Source organism: Hyperoodon ampullatus (assembly GCF_949752795.1).
Source record: "Hyperoodon ampullatus genome assembly, chromosome: 12".
NCBI classification, from domain to species: domain Eukaryota; kingdom Metazoa; phylum Chordata; class Mammalia; order Artiodactyla; family Ziphiidae; genus Hyperoodon; species Hyperoodon ampullatus.
Genome location: NC_136925.1, coordinates 38,118,705 through 38,138,936, shown reverse-complemented (window position 1 = coordinate 38,138,936; position 20,232 = coordinate 38,118,705). Strand labels below are relative to the sequence as shown.

Sequence of the window (20,232 nt, the reverse complement as noted above, 5' to 3'; positions counted from 1 at the left end):
AAAATTAGTAGTTACTTTAGGGAGGCTTAAATGGTTTAAGCCATGTAGCTGAAGAAAGTATACATACAACTCTGTAAAGCCTAACTTTTGTTTAGATAAATAACTATTCTTCTAAATTGATTTCACTCATTTTTGACTACAAGCAATAGCTTTATGTTTGTTGTCTCCAATGATGGAAGAACTTTGCAAACAGTTAAATAATTCCAATTTCAGTTGAATGTTATCAGGTACTTCAAGTAATTAAATCATTTTAGTAAATTCTAAAAATGTTTTCTTTTCCCACCCATTCGTGGAATCAAGGTAAAGCCTTTGGAAGTATATTTTATCAAAGGTAAAGATATTTTGAGTGAGATTGGAAATTCAGTTTAAAAGTTGAATATGAGGGACTTCCCTGGTGGTCCAGTGGTTAAGACTTCGCCTTCCAGCGCTGGGGGTGTGAGTTCAATCCCTGGTCAGGGAGCTAAGATGTCACATCATGCTTCATGGCCAAAAAACCAAAACATAAAACAGAAGCAATATTGTAATAAATTCAATAAAGACTTTAAAAAAAAGTTGAACATGAAAGATAAAATTGTTAGTTTACAATATTAATACAAGTACAAATTTAGGTGAAACACATACAGTGTTGTGATAAAAATGACCATCTTACTATCTTGAGAAATCTATGGAGTACTTGGAACTGGTTGAGGCACACCCATAATTCATAATTGCATCGAAACAAACATCAACATTCTACTAATTGAAATAGAAGCTATTGTTACAAAAATTTACAAATATCTTTATAGTCAGAGTCTCTGGACTATAAGATTTGGGGGATATAGCTGATGTTGAGTATAAAACTATATAGTTCAGCACCACAATATGTGCCTTCTCTCTTTGTTGCCTGTCATCAATCAGATTTTAGAAATCTTTATGCCCAACAATGGTATTGAACTTTGTTATAAATGGTTCATCAAAGTTTTGGTGACATTTTGTTCAAAATCAACTGGAAATCTGAAATCAGGTGTTCAACAACTGAAACACCCAATGAAGCTTTTATAGAACTGCAATTAATGAAAACAAAATTTCCATTGGAATTTTTCCCTACAGAAGGAAAGAAGGAATTAAACAACATAAATGGTAAGAACTCAAATGCTCTACAAGATTAAAATTTGCAATTCTGTACTTTTGATTTGGAATATTTCATCTTGCAGGAAGAATCTTTTGGTGGTGCTCCTATTTTGAATAAATTATACACATACATGAATGAAATGAAATTGAGAAGGCCTAGACTTTACAGCATCTAATTTTGGCAAAACATTCAAAAGAATCATAGAGTCGGACTTCCCTGGTGGCACAGTGGTTGGGAGTCCGCCTGCCAGTGCAGGGGACACGGGTTCAAGCCCTGGTCCGGGAGGATCCCACATGCCGCAGAGCGACTGAGCCTGTGCTTCACAACTACTGAAGCCCGCGTGCTTAGAGCCGGCGCTCCGCAACAAGAGAAGTCACCTCAATGAGAAGCCCCACGCACTGCAATGAAGAGTAGCCCCAACTCGCCGCAACTAGAGAAAAGCCAGTGTGCACTGACAAAGACCCAATGCAGCCATAAATAAATAAATAAATTTATAAAAAAAAAAAAAAAAAAGAATCATAGAGTCAATTTGTTTGACAAGTTTTATCTTTTAAAAATACTTGTCAAAGAAAAGTACTCTGAAGGAAGCAAGAAGACAGTACCTTGAAAATATTTGGGGTGGAATAGTTATACTTTTCAATGTGAAAAAAAAAAAATTAGAATTGAGTGTCTCTTCCATTTAGAAAATTTGCTCTGAGCTTACCAAGTAACTCAGAACCTGTAGAAAGAGCATCTTTCTCAATTAAAAATATTATGGTCTACCAATAAGAATCAATTAAAATATCAATAATTTCAAATTAATTAATTATAAAATGCAACTGTGAAGAACATTGCTAGCAGTTTGTTTGTTTGTTTGCGGTACGCGGGCCTCTCACTATTGTGGCCTCTCCCATTGCGGAGCACAGGCTCCGGACGCGCAGGCTCAGCGGCCATGGCTCACGGGCCCAGCCGCTCCGTGGCATGTGGGATCTTCCCGGACCGGGGCACAAACCCGTGTCCCCTCCATCGGCAGGCAGACTCTCCACCACTGCGCCACCAGGGAAGCCCAGCAGTTTTATTTTTAAATGCCATATTTTTACAGACACATCCTTCAGAAAAATGCCAGTGACACAATATTAGAGACAGATATTGCTAAGAAACAAAGTATGTGAATATGTACCAAGAATAATTATTCTACTGACTATTTTTTAATATTCAGATTATCAATATAAAGAAGTTATTTTTTATTTTATTTTAATGTACATGGATATATGTTATTTTTATTTCTTTTGAAATTTTATTTTTGAAAATGGTTTTTGAATAGAACTAGTTAACAAGTCCCCCAGTATAATAAAATCAATTGTTAGTTAATAAATACCAGTTTCAAAAAGTACAAAATTTTAATTATTTTAGCACTCCCTTTTACTCTCACATGGCCCAGTTCGGATGATAAATTGTATAGTGTCACCACTTTAAAGACATTTCTCAGAAGTTATTTGAAATCCTTCTGCTTACATCCTATTGGCTAGAATTTAATGATATAGTCACACCTATCTGTCAGGGAGACTAAGAAATGTAAACTTGATTGTGAGGTTGCCATGTGCCCAACCAAAAATCTGGAATATGCACAGAATAGATACTGGGAGACAAGTAGCATTCTGCCCTACCTTCCCATCCCACTTTTGGCTAGCACATATTTTCATAAGACAGACCTGCTGGTTTTAGGGAGAAAATAGTGTGGTACCTTTAATATATAGTTTATATTCATCTGAAAAGGAAGCTAAAGAAAGAAATGAATTGGCCGTATAAAATGGAATAATAAATAATCTCAGTTGACTTGGGAGCCACTCTGACTGCATTGTCCAACTTCCCTCTTCACCGTACCTGCTATGGTCTGTGTTGAACTTTGGGTCTTGGAGAAGGAGGAAGCCTCAGAAAGTACAGGTCTGATATGGTTTTTGGGTGCCTTGAGCTGCAGACGACTAGCCACACACACTGGCCACTCATGGTTTAGACCCACATACCTGAGAGGAAGAGATGTTACGGACATACTAACTAGGTCCACATTTCAGTAATTAGCCCTCAGCCTGGCCCCTACCATTAAAAAAGAAAAAAAAAAAAAAGCTTATTGCCTTCAGACAAATTTATATCTGTTTGTTCTGATCATCAGATCTAACTCACTTAAGCTATTCCGATGAAATGTTATATAAGGTTAAGATGGCGGTACAAATATTAAGTACAAATATTATTAACATGCTATAATGACACAAACAAGTATTCACTTGTGTTAACCACTTTATGGGAATAATATTTAATATGTTCCTTTTTCTCAGCTAGCTTGTATCATTCACACATTCTTTCTTTCAGTGTGGTTCAAGTTCAGAGAAAATGGAGGCTTTGTTCCCATCAAAATCAAATCAGATTCACAGCCGGTGAAATCCACTCCTGGTGTTTTGCATTCAGAAGCATCACTGTAAATGTTCCAGAGTCTAAGACCTCCACCATCTGCTCCATTAGGCACTGGATTTCAGTAGCACTACTTGATTTACTCCCCCCACCCCCCAAAAAAAGCTTAGAATATCCAAGCAACGGTTCAGCCTGAAGCTTCTCCTTGGAATAAGAATGATCAGGCATTCCCTTCCCCTCCAGTGAGCCCTGTACCTTCATGGTCTCTGCACAGGTTTGCACCTTTAGATTTGCATTTTATCAACCTTTGTCTGGTGAGGAATTTTTTTCCTTTTTAAGCCATGGTATGTTTTTTTCTGACTTTGATAGTTGTATGTTAAATTGAAGCCTTTATTCTACACAACCCCGTTCATCCAAAACATGGATCTTTTGCACATTGTTCTTCAAAGGGTCATTGAAGCCCCTCAAGGTCAATTTCAAAAGATGCTTCACTGGCTCACTTTTTGTGAAAGACCTTGACTGCCATGTCCAGGGGTCCATAATTGATCTTCTACAAATCTAGGCTTTTTGTAGCCCTCTTTTAATCATAATAGATGATTTCCAAATCATGTGAACAGCATTTTAAACTGAGTAGATTGTAAAGGGTAACTAAAATGCTTTATCAAAGAATTTTCTTTGATAAAGCAAATCTCCCATATTCAGAGCCAGTTCCTTTCATTTAAATACATGGCAATATTCCCCTTAGAATATTTTTTTAAGGAAAGTAAAGTTTTATCTCAGAAGAGGAATAATTTTATTAAATGAGTTCCCAGAAGCTTAAGTTAAGTATAATACCAACTACTAAAAGGGGGGTTTTGAAGGGGAAGAAGAGGTGGCGATAAACAAGCTCTCTACATATGGTTAATATCTTGGTAAAGTTAGATTCAATTTAATGATGTTTTAATTTTCTTTTATAAGAAAGAAAAATTGTCGGCAATAGCAACGTAAATAGAGGCCACAGAAATAAGGGAGCAGGTAGAACATAACACAGAATTGTTGCATATAATTTTCTGTTTCTCCACAGTAACAGCCTGCTTTTTCTTTAGGGTGTATATTTAACTTGGTAATTAAAATTAGCATATTTGTAGCAACTTTAATTTTTTATGACTTACTCATTCTACCAATTTCCCATTTTCTTTTGCTACTGAATTCTTATCTGAATTTCTATATTATGTGTTTATCACTGTACTTCTGCTGGGACAGGCCATTAGATGAAGTATTCTGCAGTCATATGAAATTCAGAGCTGTTTTATAATTGCCAAGGGTAAAATTAGCAAAGTCAATTATTCTCCCTTTGGCTTTTCCCTGAAGATATTAGGGGTCTTCAAGGTAATTGCCTTAGGTAACACTTAGATTTTTAAATATCTCTAAGTATAGAAATTGGTATATTAATCCTCTTATAATTGTCTTCTTACTGTTATAGCTGTAGTCATGTAAGTGTGAATTAACAAGATTTTGAATTCAGTAGTGAGTTTAAAAATTAATGCTTGAGTTATCATTCATTTTCAATTATGGGACCTAAGGGCAACTTTTTATTTTAGTACTTCACTGTATAAAGATCCTGAACTAAGAGACCTCAGATGCCTCTTTTTGAGCTGTAAATTCCCTGACTCCATTGAAATAAATTGCTCTATGTTGTGTTCATGTAGAACACCACTGAATGCTGAAATGATGGGGTCATGCCAGAATCTAAAATTTTAGTGTTTGAGCATCAAGCTATCAATGAGACATGCTGAATAATTGGGGGAAAATCATAACATGGAAAAGCACTATAATTTTAGAAATCTGGCTGACCATTACAGCTTTTCCCTTATCTCTGTGTTTACTTGTAGACTGGATTTGTATTTTAAGATTAAGCCACAGTGTAAATAAGACTGTGCACATTATTATTTGTCATCTTTAAAAAAAAAAAAAACCATAGCGTTTTATATGTACAGTGATGACCCTAGTATCTAAAGAGTTTAATTCACCATGTTATTTTTTTTAATCTTTGTAGTGATTTTCATTTAATGGACCTATGATTATACGTCTGTGAATTAGTTAGTTCTGGGGTCTTGTCTCAACATCCCAGAACACTGTCATGATGTCACTCCTGGGAGCCATTCTATTAAGCATTAGTGATTTATATTTCTAAAAAACCAGTGACACAGATGTAGTCCTTGCATAGCTGATGTATTTCCTTATGTTAACTTGGTTTTCCAAAAGGCATAAATATGTTGTCTACAAGGAAGACTTTTGTTTGTATAAATATGCTCAATTTATGCATATAACTCTCCTTTTATACCATCTATATATTTTAATAAAGCAGCTGCTATTGGTTATTTGATGTTTTTCTTATCTGTTGTATTAATCTTACTTTCAAGTTCATGTTGAAAAGTGAAACCTAAAAACATACTATATCATATGAAATTTAAGGTTTTCTCTGTCATATTCATTTAATATAGACACTATTGTGACCTTGTGTGTTTACAGTCTTGTCATAAGTATTTTACCTGTGGAAATTATTGAATTAATTGCTTTCATCCTCTTTAGTTTGACACCCAGGATTAATGTTCTTTTCTTCATATGACCCAGTCAAGGGTAGATTTTCATGACCAGAGTAAATATGTGCAGAACGTAAGTGGGGTGTCATATGTTGTAACGATAAAGGAAACTACCTCCATATCAGAGAAGTCAAAATGCTATTATAAAATTAAAATTTCAAAATCCCCAAAATAATTTTTCCAGCTTTTTTCTTATCACATGCTAACATAGCCACATATTAAACAGACACTATATTTATATTCTGAGTCTGCTTCCTTGTATTTAAAGTAAAAGTGATAAATGTTTGAGATGTGTACTAGAAATAAGAAGACAGGGACTTCCCTGGTGGCGCAGTGGTTAAGAGTATGCCTGCCAGTGCAGGGGACTCGGGTTCAAGCCCTGGTCCGGGAAGATCCCACATGCCGCAGAGCAACTAAGCCTGTGTGCCACAACTACTGAGCCTGCACTCTAGAGCCCGTGAGCCACAACTACTGAGCCTGCGTGCTGCAACTACTGAAGCCCATGCGCCTAGAGCCCATGCCCTGCAACAAGGGAAGCCACTGCAATGAGAAGCCCGCACACCGCAATGAAGAGCAGCCCCCGCTCTCCGCAACTAGAGAAAGCCCACGTGTAGCAACGGAGACCCAACGCAGCCATAAATCAATAAATCAATAAATTTTTTAAAAAGGCAAAATATTATGTTCTTTTAAAATGTATTATCTCATTAAAACCTTGAACTTTACCCTTGTGGTGCCATAAAACAATGGAATGAAGTATCTTTTTGTCATAGGAGGATCAAATGCCATCATTCAAAATGGACACTTCTCTGAGTGTCTGTGTCAAACCAGAAACCTGAAGACAAGAAAAAAAGAAGAGAAGCATTTCTTCCATATGCCTGGCATTTAAAGAAACCCATTTTTCTAAAAGTCTGTGTTCTACAAAAATACACCCTCTGAAATGGGTACAGTTGAACCCCACACCGTGGTTGGCCATGAGAGGTAGAAACATACTGATTATGGCAATCTCATTGTATACTTTGGCAACCTCAATTTTTGTAAATCCCTTTTCCCACTTTCTAGAAGTAAAATTAATTAAACCAGCTTTTTTTTCCCCTCCAATTTCACTGACATAAATTGCTATTTCTCCAAAGCCAGAGAGAGAAAAAAATGTATTTTCCAGCTTGAGTTATTCAGTACTCTTCTTTTGCCTTTCTAATGATTTTACTCAAGGAATTTCCTGAGTTCAGAGTTTACAAAGTACTAGGCAGATGAACAGCTGATTACTTCCTCTTCATCCTCAGCCACCTGACCCCAGTCTCTTCTCCAACCATCCTTTTTTCACCCAGTAGACTTGTACACAGTGCCCCTTTCTTTGTCTCTTACTGTTCACAACTCAATTCATTTCACCTTAGACAGTCTCCAAAATGTATACACATCCTCTGCAGCTGTTTTCCTCCAGTTTTTCATTCTTTTACCTGTTGTTTCAGAAAAATTGCCCAAAAAAAATTAAAAAAAAAAAAAAGAAAAATTGCCATCCACCATTTTGCCTTCTCTTTACTTTTTTCAAGAGGAAAAATAAACCAAGAAACTTGGAGTTGAAGAACACAGAGTAAAGCTTGGTATACTCTTGTGTTAAGAAAAAGGAAAATTATAATTAGAAATGAAATAGGCATAGGAAAGAACCAGTGTATCTACCCTTATTATCTTATTAAACCAAATTTCCCTGCAGCCATCAACATTTAAAGATCATTTTAAAAAATATTTCCTATTTAGTTTTGTTTTCCAATTTTGTTTAGTTGCAAGTATTATAAGATTGTGGTTTTCAATCCTATTTTTAATTACAAGTATATGGTATTTCTAATATTATGGGCTAACTAAGCTTTTGTGGGCTGCCCTGGGAACCTAGCCATCATTTATATAGCCTTTTATTTTAGGAAAATGTAGTATAAGCTCCAAAAAATTTACTTATAGATGAAATTCCAAAATGCAGTGCATTTGTAATCTGGTGCCTGCTATGTTAAATTAAGACTGAATTTGAACACCATAAGCAAAAGAAAATTTAAGAGTGTCCAAAAGGATCCATGTGACTACTTTTCATTACTTCTATTGATATAGCTTTGGTTTTAGCATTTCCATCATTTTCCTCTGAGTTATAAATACTCAACGAAAAAATTCACTGTAAGCCAAAGTTGGCTTACAGGGCCTTAACCCAGGAGCAAATTTTATTTATTTAGCAATAGTGATTGGGGAAGAGCCCTTTTCTGGCAGCTAATGACCTACTCGAGGACTTGTGTGCCCAAGGCAAAGCTGAAGGCCATTAGCCCAGCAGGTCATTAACTGACAAATGCCTGACCCTGAGGTCATTTCTGATATTGTAAACTGTGAAAACATTAAAGTGGGTTTGTTGGAAAGTATGGCTATGCCAAGGAACTTTGTTTTTAAGAATTTTGGAAAATGCATTAAGTTGTTTGTTGTTATTCATGTGGCTTAATTGTCTTTGTTCTTTGTTCAGGTCAGTCAGATATCAGTAAACATCAAAACTATACTGTGTGTCTGTGTTCAATCTTTAGTTTTTAAAGGACAGTTTCCCCGTTTAGAATATCAGCTTAACTACTTCATTACTAAGCAGCTACACTCTTGTGGATCCCTTATGTTTTCATCATATGTTGAGCTTTATAGCACTTATCTATTTTATATTCCTCAGTGATGACATATAAAGCTACAGAGAGGCATGGAAATAGCCCTGAAGTAGAAGTCTGTAGACCTAGTTCCTATCCCTACCTTTTTTTTTTTAATTCGCCATTTAACATTGGACAGCTCATTTTATCTCTTAGAATTCCAGTTGAGAACTTTTTCTCCAGATTGTTTATCTAATGTGTTAATACTCCATTTTCGAAATGAAATTAGAAACTTCATAATGTAGAATATTTAATAGTTATTAAAATTACTACCAAACATTAAAAAAAACACCTTATATTTTTGAGTATTTACTATGTAGCAGGCACTGTTGTGTTTTTTGCGTATTAACCCATTTAATCTCTCCTGAGACAGAGGAAAGGGTTAAATAATTTCCTCGTGGTAATAAATGGTAGAGCTGCTGCCTGAATCCAGGCAGTCCGGCTCTGAAATCCTTGTGCTTAACTAAAGTAGAAGACAAACCAACAAAGAACCATGATGCCTTTTTTGCCAGCAATTTTGCAGTTACAGATACTGGAATTTATAATATCTTAAACAGCTAGTGGTTTTTAAATATTGGAATAAACAATACAAACATCAATAGGGCTTTATAAAACATTTTAGAGAAATAACTACTAAGCAAAGGCAACTTGTTTTCTTAGTTTCCTCATCTATAAAATAAAGGCAGCATTATTTCCATCCCCTACCTCCTTACCAGTGCCAATAGTCTACAATTCTGAGTGTTGTAGGAAAGACTGTAAAGGTACAATATATAACCAGATTCTGACAAGGGCATTAAATATGAAGAGAAACAAAGAAATCAAGAAAAATTGTTAATAAAAATCAAAGGTGTAATAGAGAAACCAAAATGTTTTATAAATGTCAGAGATCTTAAGATTGACGTGCATATTTCAGCAATCTAAAGTAATACCCGCCCCATAGCTGATTCACTTTGTTATAAAGCAGAAACTAACACACCATTGTAAAGCAATTATACTCCAGTAAAGATGTTTAAAAATACATAAATAAAGTAATACCCCAAATTAGTGAACTCATCTTTATGGCAGATTTGTGATGAGAAACTTAGGCTTTATTTTTTCAAGTGCTTTAAGCCATAAGGTGATATGCAGATGTAAATTTCTGAAAATAGTGTTTGGACAAAGTGGTAACTGTGCAAATTTATTTTGAAATAGTTAAGATTTATACAATGAATTCAAATATTAGAAGAGTATTGGTAATTCAACGAAAATTTTTGTGTGCATGTGCTAAGCATTAGAGATAACAGTTTAAAAGTCAATTGTGTATCTTTATAGACTTGAGAATTTCGAACCCAAGGGCATCCATTATTTGATTCAAGGAACAATGCAGCTTGTCTCAAGTTTCTACTACCTAATTTTTTTAAAGGAGGGGAAAATGGATTATCTAATTTTCTAGAATGCAGTATTAGTAGGGCCAGTTATTTTAGGAATTTCATTGAATCACAGATTTTGAAGAGCTGCGAAGGTATTTGGAAGAAATACAATTACAGTTTTAGACAAGATGCATGGATTTTAATGCATATGAGTCATGCTTTTATTTCTGTGACTGCCTTTGAAGTGCCGACCTTGGGATGTCTCTAAATTACAAACATCTGCTTTTCAGTGTGGCAATTTGAAGAGGAACTGATTGTGCTGAAAGGTGAACTGTGTTACCCAAAGGACATGGTATCCCTGGAATTTGCAAGATGTATGTGTGAATTCCAGAAAAATCCTGAAATTTTTAACTCTTTGGCCAATGTGGTCTAAACCAACTTGTTTTCATGAATCTAATAAGATTGAAGCTAATAGTCAACATCAGTTAATGTAAACCAACAAGATTGATATGCACTCTAACAGAATATATCCCATAGTATCCAAGAATGATTCTGTTTTATCCTGCCTCTGTTTACACTCAGTTAATTTACATGCTTTTGTTATAAAGTGATAAAGAAGTTAACACCTTTACAAATATATTTCAGAATAACAGTGTTAAAACTGCATGTTGAAAATTTGAGGACTTTGTTTGCAATTCAGATGGCTAACCAAAGTATGAGCTATACATGACATATATCAGCATGATGTAAGATAATGGTTCAAACCACAGATCACATCCTGTTTATTGGTGGGCGGTGAAATCGTTTTAGTAAATCACTATCAACACTTTTTTTTAATGAAATGCAAAAGAAAAGAATAATGAAAACTTTTGTTTTATAGAACTTTTCACTCATTTTTGTGCATATGCATGTATGCATACACTGTGTCATGATGTAAAATATAGTTCTTACTCTGGGTTACAATTGAAAAATTTTGAAAGCTGGTACTACTAGGCAGTGTTCTAGCAAGCAGCATCCTTTCAGTTGCATGAAATACTGTATTATGATTCTGGTGTTCTGAAGATTCACATTGTAAACGTCTCAAAAGTGGTATTAACTTTTCAGTAAAATCATACTTGGAAAACCTTAGTTAACATCACTGAGAGGGCCCTCAAATGAAGAAGCAGTGAAAGCAAAATGTAGGTTATCGGCTACATGGGGAAAAGTGTACAGATCATTGAAATGGCAGACATGATTCTCTTCAGAGAAAGTCCAGTCAAAACATGGTGTAACAGTACCCTTAAGTAAAGAGCATATTAACATGGGCCATCCTGAGTCCAACAGACTTCATGTGCAGGAATTCTCCTGTTGGAGAAGGTGGAAAATAAAGCAGCTGACTACTGTATGATAATGACAGACAGAATTGCTTTGTTTCATGACTAAGCATGCAATCCTCAGCAACTATTTACAGTTTTTGTAGCAATGCAAGGTACTTGACACAACCATTTTTTAACCTGCTGGAAAGCATCTCCTTTTTCTTTATTTCTTCTGAAAAGTTTCATCTTGATGTCAGCATTTTAAATTATCTGCCACTTTTCAGGAACCTAATCATTGTTTAAATAAATAAATGGTATTTTTCATTGTTAAGTGACAAACAAGGCCAAAAATCATGCACCTTCATTCAAAAACTGAACAACTTTTTTGGATTACTTTTGTATTGCTAGTAAAAGAAATCCACATTTTTGGCAAATTGACTATTCCTTACAATTGTTATGAGTAAAAAATGTGTGCAGCTACACATTTAGGTGTTTCTGGTCACGGGGCTTACTGTTGATAAAGCACAGATACCTCTTACCTAGATATGCAAACTGAGACCCAAAGAAGTGATGTGCTGGCCCAAGGTCATGCAGCTAATCTGTGTATTAATCCTCTAGGTGATCAAAGACAAATAAATGGCCTTTATATGGCCATCACTAGTCTCATTAGTACAGTGCCAGGTACATAGTAGGCTATCAACAAATGTTTCTGAAATGAGTGCACCAGCCAATATAATGTTAAATTTCAACACTTCATACTCAAGCCATTTTCCTGAACTTGTGGACTATTTAAGTTTTATCAGCTGTGATTTTACTTTTTTGGAGTTCACTGAATTTTCGTGAACCATTTTGACAAATGTTACCGGTAGTTAGAGTTTATAAACCAATGTATCAGCTGTTCTAAATTAAAAATTAAGATTACCAATTTGCTTAGTTTTTGCTGCACCTGTCCTACTGGTAGTGCCATTTCTCTCTCTGCTCTTCCCCCTTAGCCAGAAAGAAGTTCCCAGCTCACTAGAACAGATTGCCATTCCTCCCACAAATAAGCATGGCCTTACACATTTGGCAGCATTGAAGAGGCTCCCTTCAAAAAGCGGAGTTAGAAGCTTCTTCCAGAACTCCTGTGAGTTAGTGGTATGTTTACTGCAACAGACCTTTCATCATTGTCTTCATTAAACCTGGTCTTTGTCTGGTAGGAAGGAGTGGAGAGAACCATTCTTTCACAGACTTCATCAATGGCTTATTAAAGCCACTCATTTATATTAATCAGAATGCAGATTAGGGCTCATCAGGGTTGTTTGTGCCCAGGTGGTGGGTGAGTAGATTCACCCCTTATTTGGCCACTGCTTCTGCTCCCCGTGTTCTTCAGAGGTTGCTTCTCCAACGAGGCTGCCAACCTGGAAGATCTGGCTGGGCACTGAGGACTCCACCTGGAACCAGATAGTTTGCTTAAACCCAGTTTGTAAATGATAAAGTGCTTTACAAATGTTAGATATTATTGGCCTCTATGGGAGAGCGCTACTCCTTTACCAGTCCTTCTCTATCTCACCTTGGTAATGTAGATAAATCTTTCTTCTTTAAAAGCAACTCTCAAATACTTTGTGCTCCATTTGTATGAAGAGGAACGGAAGAGTGAAGCTAACCACTCTGGTTACCATTAGCAGGCTATTCAGCATCCTTTATCTATAAAAGTATTTTTCTGTAAAATATTTTCACTGACAATATAGTTTTTGTGGCTTAAAAAAAAAATCTTGACAATATCCCTTCAAATGCCAAAGCACTTTGAAAAGAACATATTTACTCTAAGTCTGTCTTTTGTTCCTCCCAAGATGTATATGAGAATTAATTTTCCCTCAAGGGTGTTTTACCTTTGCTACTGCTTCATGCGTTGCTGTTTGTTCCTGGGGATTGGGGGAGGAGTGCAATAGATTTGTGTGTAATTAATGCCATCAGAACTGCAGATGCGTGTACACACATGACTGTTTCCTTTGCTAGCAGCTGTTAAGAGTACTAAAGACTGAGGGGCTGTGGGTTCATTTGCCTCCCAAATAGAGTGATGGATCACACGTTGTCCTGTCATTCCACGCTGTAGTAAAAAATGTCATTAAAATAACCTTTCCAGTGCAAGTTTTTGAAAGACAATTATAAATCTGTAGTAGCCTCCACAGTTATAGTATACCAAGCAAATTAAGTACATAGCAACCTTTTAAAAGTGAATTAAAATACAACTATACTATACTATACTATACTACCTTATGACATCAACTCAGCTTATGCTGACTTGAGTTTCATTTGGGCCACATTAGTTTATAATTAACATTTTTCTAAAGATTTAGTTGTATTTTACTTTAAATTTAGTATAGGCGCTCCTTTGCTCAAACCGAAGTGGTCTGGTTTACTAGTGAAACATGTACAACTCTGTTGAGTCTGTTCCATCTGTCAAATGCTGACTGTCAGTACTCCTGAATCACAGTTACCGAGAAAGGCACAGGTTGTCTGCACAGAATGCTTATCACCACTTACAGATCTTATTTTTGCTAATCAAGAGACTATTGATTGCTATATTCCATAAATCAATTTGTGGACACAGCTTAGCTTGAAGCCTTTCTGAGACTGAAACAGGGTATGCTTCTTCCCATCCCACCCCCTAGAAGTAGGTTTATTTTATCTGATTATGAAAGCAAGCTAATAAAAGGAGAGAAAACTTAGTACATTATATACTAAGCAATTATACATTTAAGCAATTCAGAAAAGTTGAAGAAAAAATTTTAATTAAAAACATCTAGAATCTTACCACTTACAGATTATCATTATTATCAATATTTTACTGTTTCAGACTTTTTTCTCAGCATATATGAACACATAGATTGACCTCATTTTTGTTTTAAAAATACCTATCATGTTCTGTTTTGTTTTGGTGTTTTTTGCGGTATGCGGGCCTCTCACTGTCGTGGCCTCTCCCGTTGCGGAGCACAGGCTCCGGACGCACAGGCTCAGTGGCCATGGCTCACGGGCCCAGCCGCTCCGCAGCATGTGGGATCTTCCCGGACCGGGACACGAACCCGTGACCCCTGTATCGGCAGGCGGACTCGCAACCACTGCGCCACCAGGGAAGCCCATGTTGTTCTGTTTTGTAACCAGCTTTTCTTTTTCGTTTCCTTAAGAATATGTTATAGACATTTTTATATAGCAGTAAGTGAGGATGTTTTTTGGCCATTTGGTCATTACCACTTCCTACTTCTCTCAATTTCTAATTTTTAAGTTGAGAATTTTATTATATTATAATATATAATTATATAATATATAATTAATATATATTTATATATAATTAATTATATTATGTATAATTATATTAATATATAATTCTATTATAATTTTATTATATAATAATTACAACACCTTTTGTAAGGGTATGCATCACTTTAGTTTTTCAGTTTAAAAAAAATCACTGAATTGTAGTTACCCTTGCCAAAAATAAAGAAGGAAGCAATTACATATTCCCTTGCAGTTGGTAAAATTTGTCCTGTAAATTAACCATTTAAGAAATTCATTCCAAAGGTCAGTTGTATTGGATCTGTAATTGTGCTAAGGTTCAGACAGATCTGAATACTACCTATTCCTTATCTTTCATGAGAGGGTAGTGATTAAAAGGGGAGAGATAACAGAGATTGTTTGCTTGAGAACAGCAATTTGATGTCCACTTCCTTTCCTATGCAACGTTCTCTCTGGTAGCCAAAAACGAGGTGGCAGGAGAAACCAGCTCGTAACACTGACATTGTGAATGGTTACCACTTCTGGCTCACTGAAATCTAAGGTGTTACTTAGAAGATTGGGAGATAGTGTATGACATTGCTGTAGCGTTAAACACGACACAAATCAAAGAAAAAAGCATAGTTGAATTTGCATGTACAGGTAAGCAATTCTGCTCTTCTCAGAACCAGAAATGCAGAAATGAAGAAACATATCTCCTATTTGATTACTCTCTAGGCAGGTAAACTAAACTTTATAATAGTGTTGGTGACAGTCATATAATCTGAAATAATGTTTCAGGATGCAACAAGTCAATGTTACCGAGACCTCTGATTTTGGTTAAAATAGTCTTTTCATGTGTTCTGTTGTTGAATTAAAACCCACTTTTTCTAGTAGAAAGTGTTTGCTTGCCCCCCGGGCTTGGAACAGAAGTCCTTGGTCTTTCTCTGGAGCACCAAAAAGTCTGGGACGGGGACTCGTAATCTCAGACAGTCTGGCAGTTGAGCTCTAGATTCTCTTCTGGCTGACGTTATCCTTGCTACCATTTTAGGTTGCTTGAACAAATCATTCCTCAGTAATCTGAGGGAAGGGAGGAGCTCATTAAGCAAGTGCTTTCTTTTTTTTTTTTTTTTAATTTATCTTTTGGCTACGTTGGGGTTTTTTTGCACGCGGACTTTTCTCTAGTTGCGGCGAGCAGGGGCTACTCTTCATTGCAGTGTGTGGGCTTATCTCACTGCAGTGGCTTCTCTTGTTGAGGAGCATGGGCTCTAGGTGCGCAGGCTTCATTAGTTGCAGCACACGGGCCCAGTAGTTGTGGCACGTGGGCCCTAGAGCACGTGGGCTTCAGTAGTTGTGTCTCACAGGCTCTAGAGCGCAGGCTCAATCGTTGTGGCACACGGGCTTAGTTGCTCCGCGGCATGTGGGATCTTCCTGGACCAGCACTCAAACCCGTGTCCCCCTGCATTGGCAGGCGGATTCTTAACCACTGAGCCACCAGGGAAGTCCCAGCAGGTGCCTTCTTGTATTTAAGTACAGTAGTTATCTAAACAGGTGAATGCCTGCGGTAGTAAACCATGTAATGAAAAAAAAAGATGAGATCATTAAATGTTCTTGTTAACATATGTATGGGCTGTTAGCCCTGTGGTCTTCCTAGAAATATTTGCAATTTTAAAGGAGGATAATACTTAAACACATCTCTTTTTGGTATAATTTTAAAAGTAAACATCTCAGGCAGTGGAAAGATATTTAAGTGTGTGCTGGATTAGTCACTTTTGCTTGGGACATATTCACCTCCCCTAGGCTAGACTGCTTCTTATACTCTCTTGCCTTCCTGGACTTGTTAACCTAAGGAAGTCCAAAGCTTTTTCCTTGATGGTTGCTGTTGGCAGTGGAGGTGTATTCTGCTTAAGCAAGGACGGCCGTTTGGAAGTACAGGTCATTTATAAATTATAAACTTGTAAGTACAGATCTACATATATTTGCTAATTGCATTAACAGAAAAAGAATTGGAGAGTAAAAAGTTTTTGTTGCTTCTTCCTGGTCTGGAATTTCAGGGAAATAAAGGAACACTCTGTTTGTCCAAAACCAGATCCATTGTTAAAATTAGTGTCGGACTTTCTTTTTGTAAATCCCTCTTCACTTTACCAGTGCTGGTCTCAGACCTCAAACTGTTTCAAAACCATAACATTTCTTAGTGACTGATTGATCTGTATTATGTGTCCAGCCATCAGAGGGATCTTGGGATGTTGCTTGTGTAAACTGTAATCCAATCTGATGCTATGCATTTAGTTACAGTCTTTCATAGACCTATTGGCAATACTTTATCTTCCTGGATTTGGGAATAGAGCTTATCTGATACCTTCAGGGGGGAAAAAATCCATTCATTTTTCTCTCTTTCCCCACTTAAATAACTCAACACATCTGGTAACACTGTAGGATCATTGTCCTCGCAGTTCCTCTGCAGCTCATATTGCTACAATATTTCTTAAGGATTTGGTTACCTAAAGGGCAATGCGATTAAAAAAAAAAAAGACTTTGTATAGGTCTTACAAATTAACCCATCTGCAGAGCTAGAAAAAAATAATCCCTTTAATCAGCAAAATTTCCATATCGGCAGGCTTGTGTGTGTTGTGCAGGATGCATGTAAATATAAATTTGGAGATAAATGCTTATGTGTTAAAATTTTAAAGCATATCTTTCTACAAATTAATGTCATTTGCCTCTAAGAAAATGTTTATTAAATCCAAGGTACCTGAGATCGAAGTATCTTGTTGTTTGGGTCTGTATCCTTTGGCTTAATAATGTCTTCAGTTACAAGAATGATAAAAGCTGAAACAAAATCCTTTAATTTAGTCAAAACTGAGCTAAATTTTGGGAAGCAAAGAGTGGAAATCTGATACAGGACTGCATAACATAGGAAGCTAAGTGTACAAGATACTAAGACTTCTTAAGAAGCGGGTAGGTTTGCCTTGAGGAATTCTTGTTTGAAATGGCTGCACTGAACATTATAATAAATACCACTGTTTTATCCTCTTGAATTAAGATGGTTTATGCAAACAACTCTAAATTGTACAGTAGTTCCAAAGAGACCATTTACTATTTTCTGCTTGTTTTGCATTCTGGAACAAGTTCAAAGCTTTTGATTTTGTTTGATTTTTTTTAATAGCCTGGGCCTTGAAAACAATACAGGTTTGATGATACAATTTCAGTATTACAGTTCTGTAAAAATTTTCAGTGTTTAAGGTACATTTGACCCAGGGGCCCTACACCAAATATATCCACAGTGCAATTTTAGTACAACAAAATGAACACATTAGAAAGGTTGCTTTTCTCTCTGTAATACGTATGAAAATTAGCATTGTGATGCCTCCCAGAATGGGGATATTGAAAAAGTATCCACCTGACAGAAATAAACATTGAGCAAATAAATTGGGTTAAGATTTCATTAGTTATCTGAGGGACTTCCCTGGTAGCACAGTGGTTAGGAATCCGCCTGCCAATGCAAGGCACACGAGTTCGATCCCTGGTCTGGGAAGATCCCACATGCCGTGGAGCAGCTAAGCCCGCGTGCCACAACTACTGAAGCCTGCGCACCTAGAGCCCGTGCACCACAACGAGAGAAGCCACCGCAATGAGAAGACCGCACACCGCAACGAAGAGTAGCCCCCGTTCGCTGCAACTAGAGAAAGCCCATGCGCAGCAACGGAGACCCAACGTGGCCAAAAATAAATTAATTAAAATTTTTTTTCATTAGTTATCTGAAATTTAAGCTTATGTTCAATATGGCTATTACTGGATTTTCACGTATATTAAATGCTATGCTTACAAGATTTTTTTTTTTTTGCTTGAATTATGACCGGAAATATTGGATCACAGCTCTAATATCCAGGTGGGCAATGCCATTTGCCAGGATCTTTGCACATAACCCCATTTTTTTTTTCTATCAAGCATAATACTGCCTTGCTACTAAGCCTTGTGAAGCATTCTGAGGTAAAAATAGGGATACATTTTTTAAATTGTTTCTTTTGATTTTTTTCTTGTTTTTTAGGTTGTGGAACTTTTAGCAAGTGCTCTTATGGATTTGGTACAAGGAGTATACCATGAAAATTCTACTTCAGCAAAGGTAAAGATTCGCTAGTCATTATAAAATGTTAGGTTAAAAACCCTCATGGCAAAAGTAGAATTGACAAGCAAAAATATCATTCTTGTTTTGTGTTTAAATTGTTCGTGACATTTTTTTAGATTAGTGTTTTGGCTACAAATTCATGGTCATATGCTTTGCACATAGCAGATTTAGCCAATTAAAACAACTTCTTATCCTCTGGCTGGATTCAAAGTCTGTTCAATCTGCAGCAGCCCAGAAGACACCAGGATGCTTCTGGCTGGCAGGTAGCACTGTCAAAAAGGCAGGCAGGCTGGAGAAGCAGCTCACGCTGAGGTGGCTGGACCCAGCCTTTCCTCAGAAGAAGGGGCTTTCCATGTCCCAAAAGAGTGGACATGGTCCCAAGAAGGTGACTGTTGGGGGCATGAGGGAGGAATGTCTTTTATATCCAAGATCCAGAATTTACTGCATTATTAAATTCTCTGTGATAAGATGTAAGATGATTGCACAGTTGGATTATTTTGATTAATTTTATAGTTCTAGAATTAAGGTTTTTTGACTCATTTAGCAGGACATCTCAAAAAGGGTTACATTTTATTTCCTTAAAATGCAGTTATTTCATTTCAGCAGGATATTGAATGTGAAGCAATTGCTTCATTGACCACCACCATCAGTTAACATGTTATATAATATTATAAGGGACTCCTATATTAGTGTTTCATTATTCTAGCGTCTATAGCTTCTGCATTAGCAAGATTTCACTCACTGCAAATTAGAAAAAAACATGTATGTATGCACATCTTAAGCTTTTTGACATTTTCATTTGAAAAAAGAAAGACAAATTTTACTGGAAGTGAAACATAGGGCATGAGCAACTTGGATATGAAATTTAAAATTTAAAAGTATAACCCAGGGATTCTGGATGGTTCAGAGAGTGGTTAGTGAAATATGAAGAATTATACCTTGAACATCTGCTAACATTTGGTTCAGGGAACCATAGTTCCTGGCAGGCATATCAAACTTCACCTAAGCAGCATAGTGCTGTGTGGGGACCTGGCAGGGTATATGACCACAGTAGACCCCCTTTGCTGTGTTTTTCAAAAACATACCATAGTTCTCTACCATGGCTGAAGGTTAATAGGAGATTGTAAAATGGAGGACTCCTGGTCTAGTTCCACTCATAAAAAGACCCCTGGTATATAGTATGATGAAGACGATGGTAGGTAAGCAAATAACACTGTGGTAAGTAATTCACCTGTTTCTTCCTTAAAGTCTTCACAGTAATCCTGCTAGCAGAGACTGCTGCTCTCCCCATTTTACATCTGTGAAAACTGAGGCTTAGAAAAGATTAAGTAATGTGCCCATAGTCATACAACTTGTTAGTTGAGATTGAACTTCAGAGCTCAGGCTCTTAAACTCTCATTCACTGCCTGTGTAACCTTAATGAAACCTGATTTGCTAGCATGCCTCTGCCATACCTGAGATCCTACCATATATGATGA

At 36.5% G+C, this 20,232-nt stretch overlaps 1 protein-coding gene across 1 annotated transcript in view; it reads left to right on the top strand.

The window, feature by feature from the left end:
• Window positions 1–20,232, top strand: part of PDSS2 (decaprenyl diphosphate synthase subunit 2) — a gene marked incomplete at both ends in the record, with an annotated part of 268,075 nt that overhangs the window by 165,778 nt on the left and 82,065 nt on the right. The window contains one exon of the mRNA XM_079716464.1: window positions 18,677–18,751. Within this exon, the coding sequence (XP_079572590.1) occupies window positions 18,677–18,751 (75 nt within the window). The remainder of the gene's footprint in view (window positions 1–18,676; window positions 18,752–20,232) is intronic.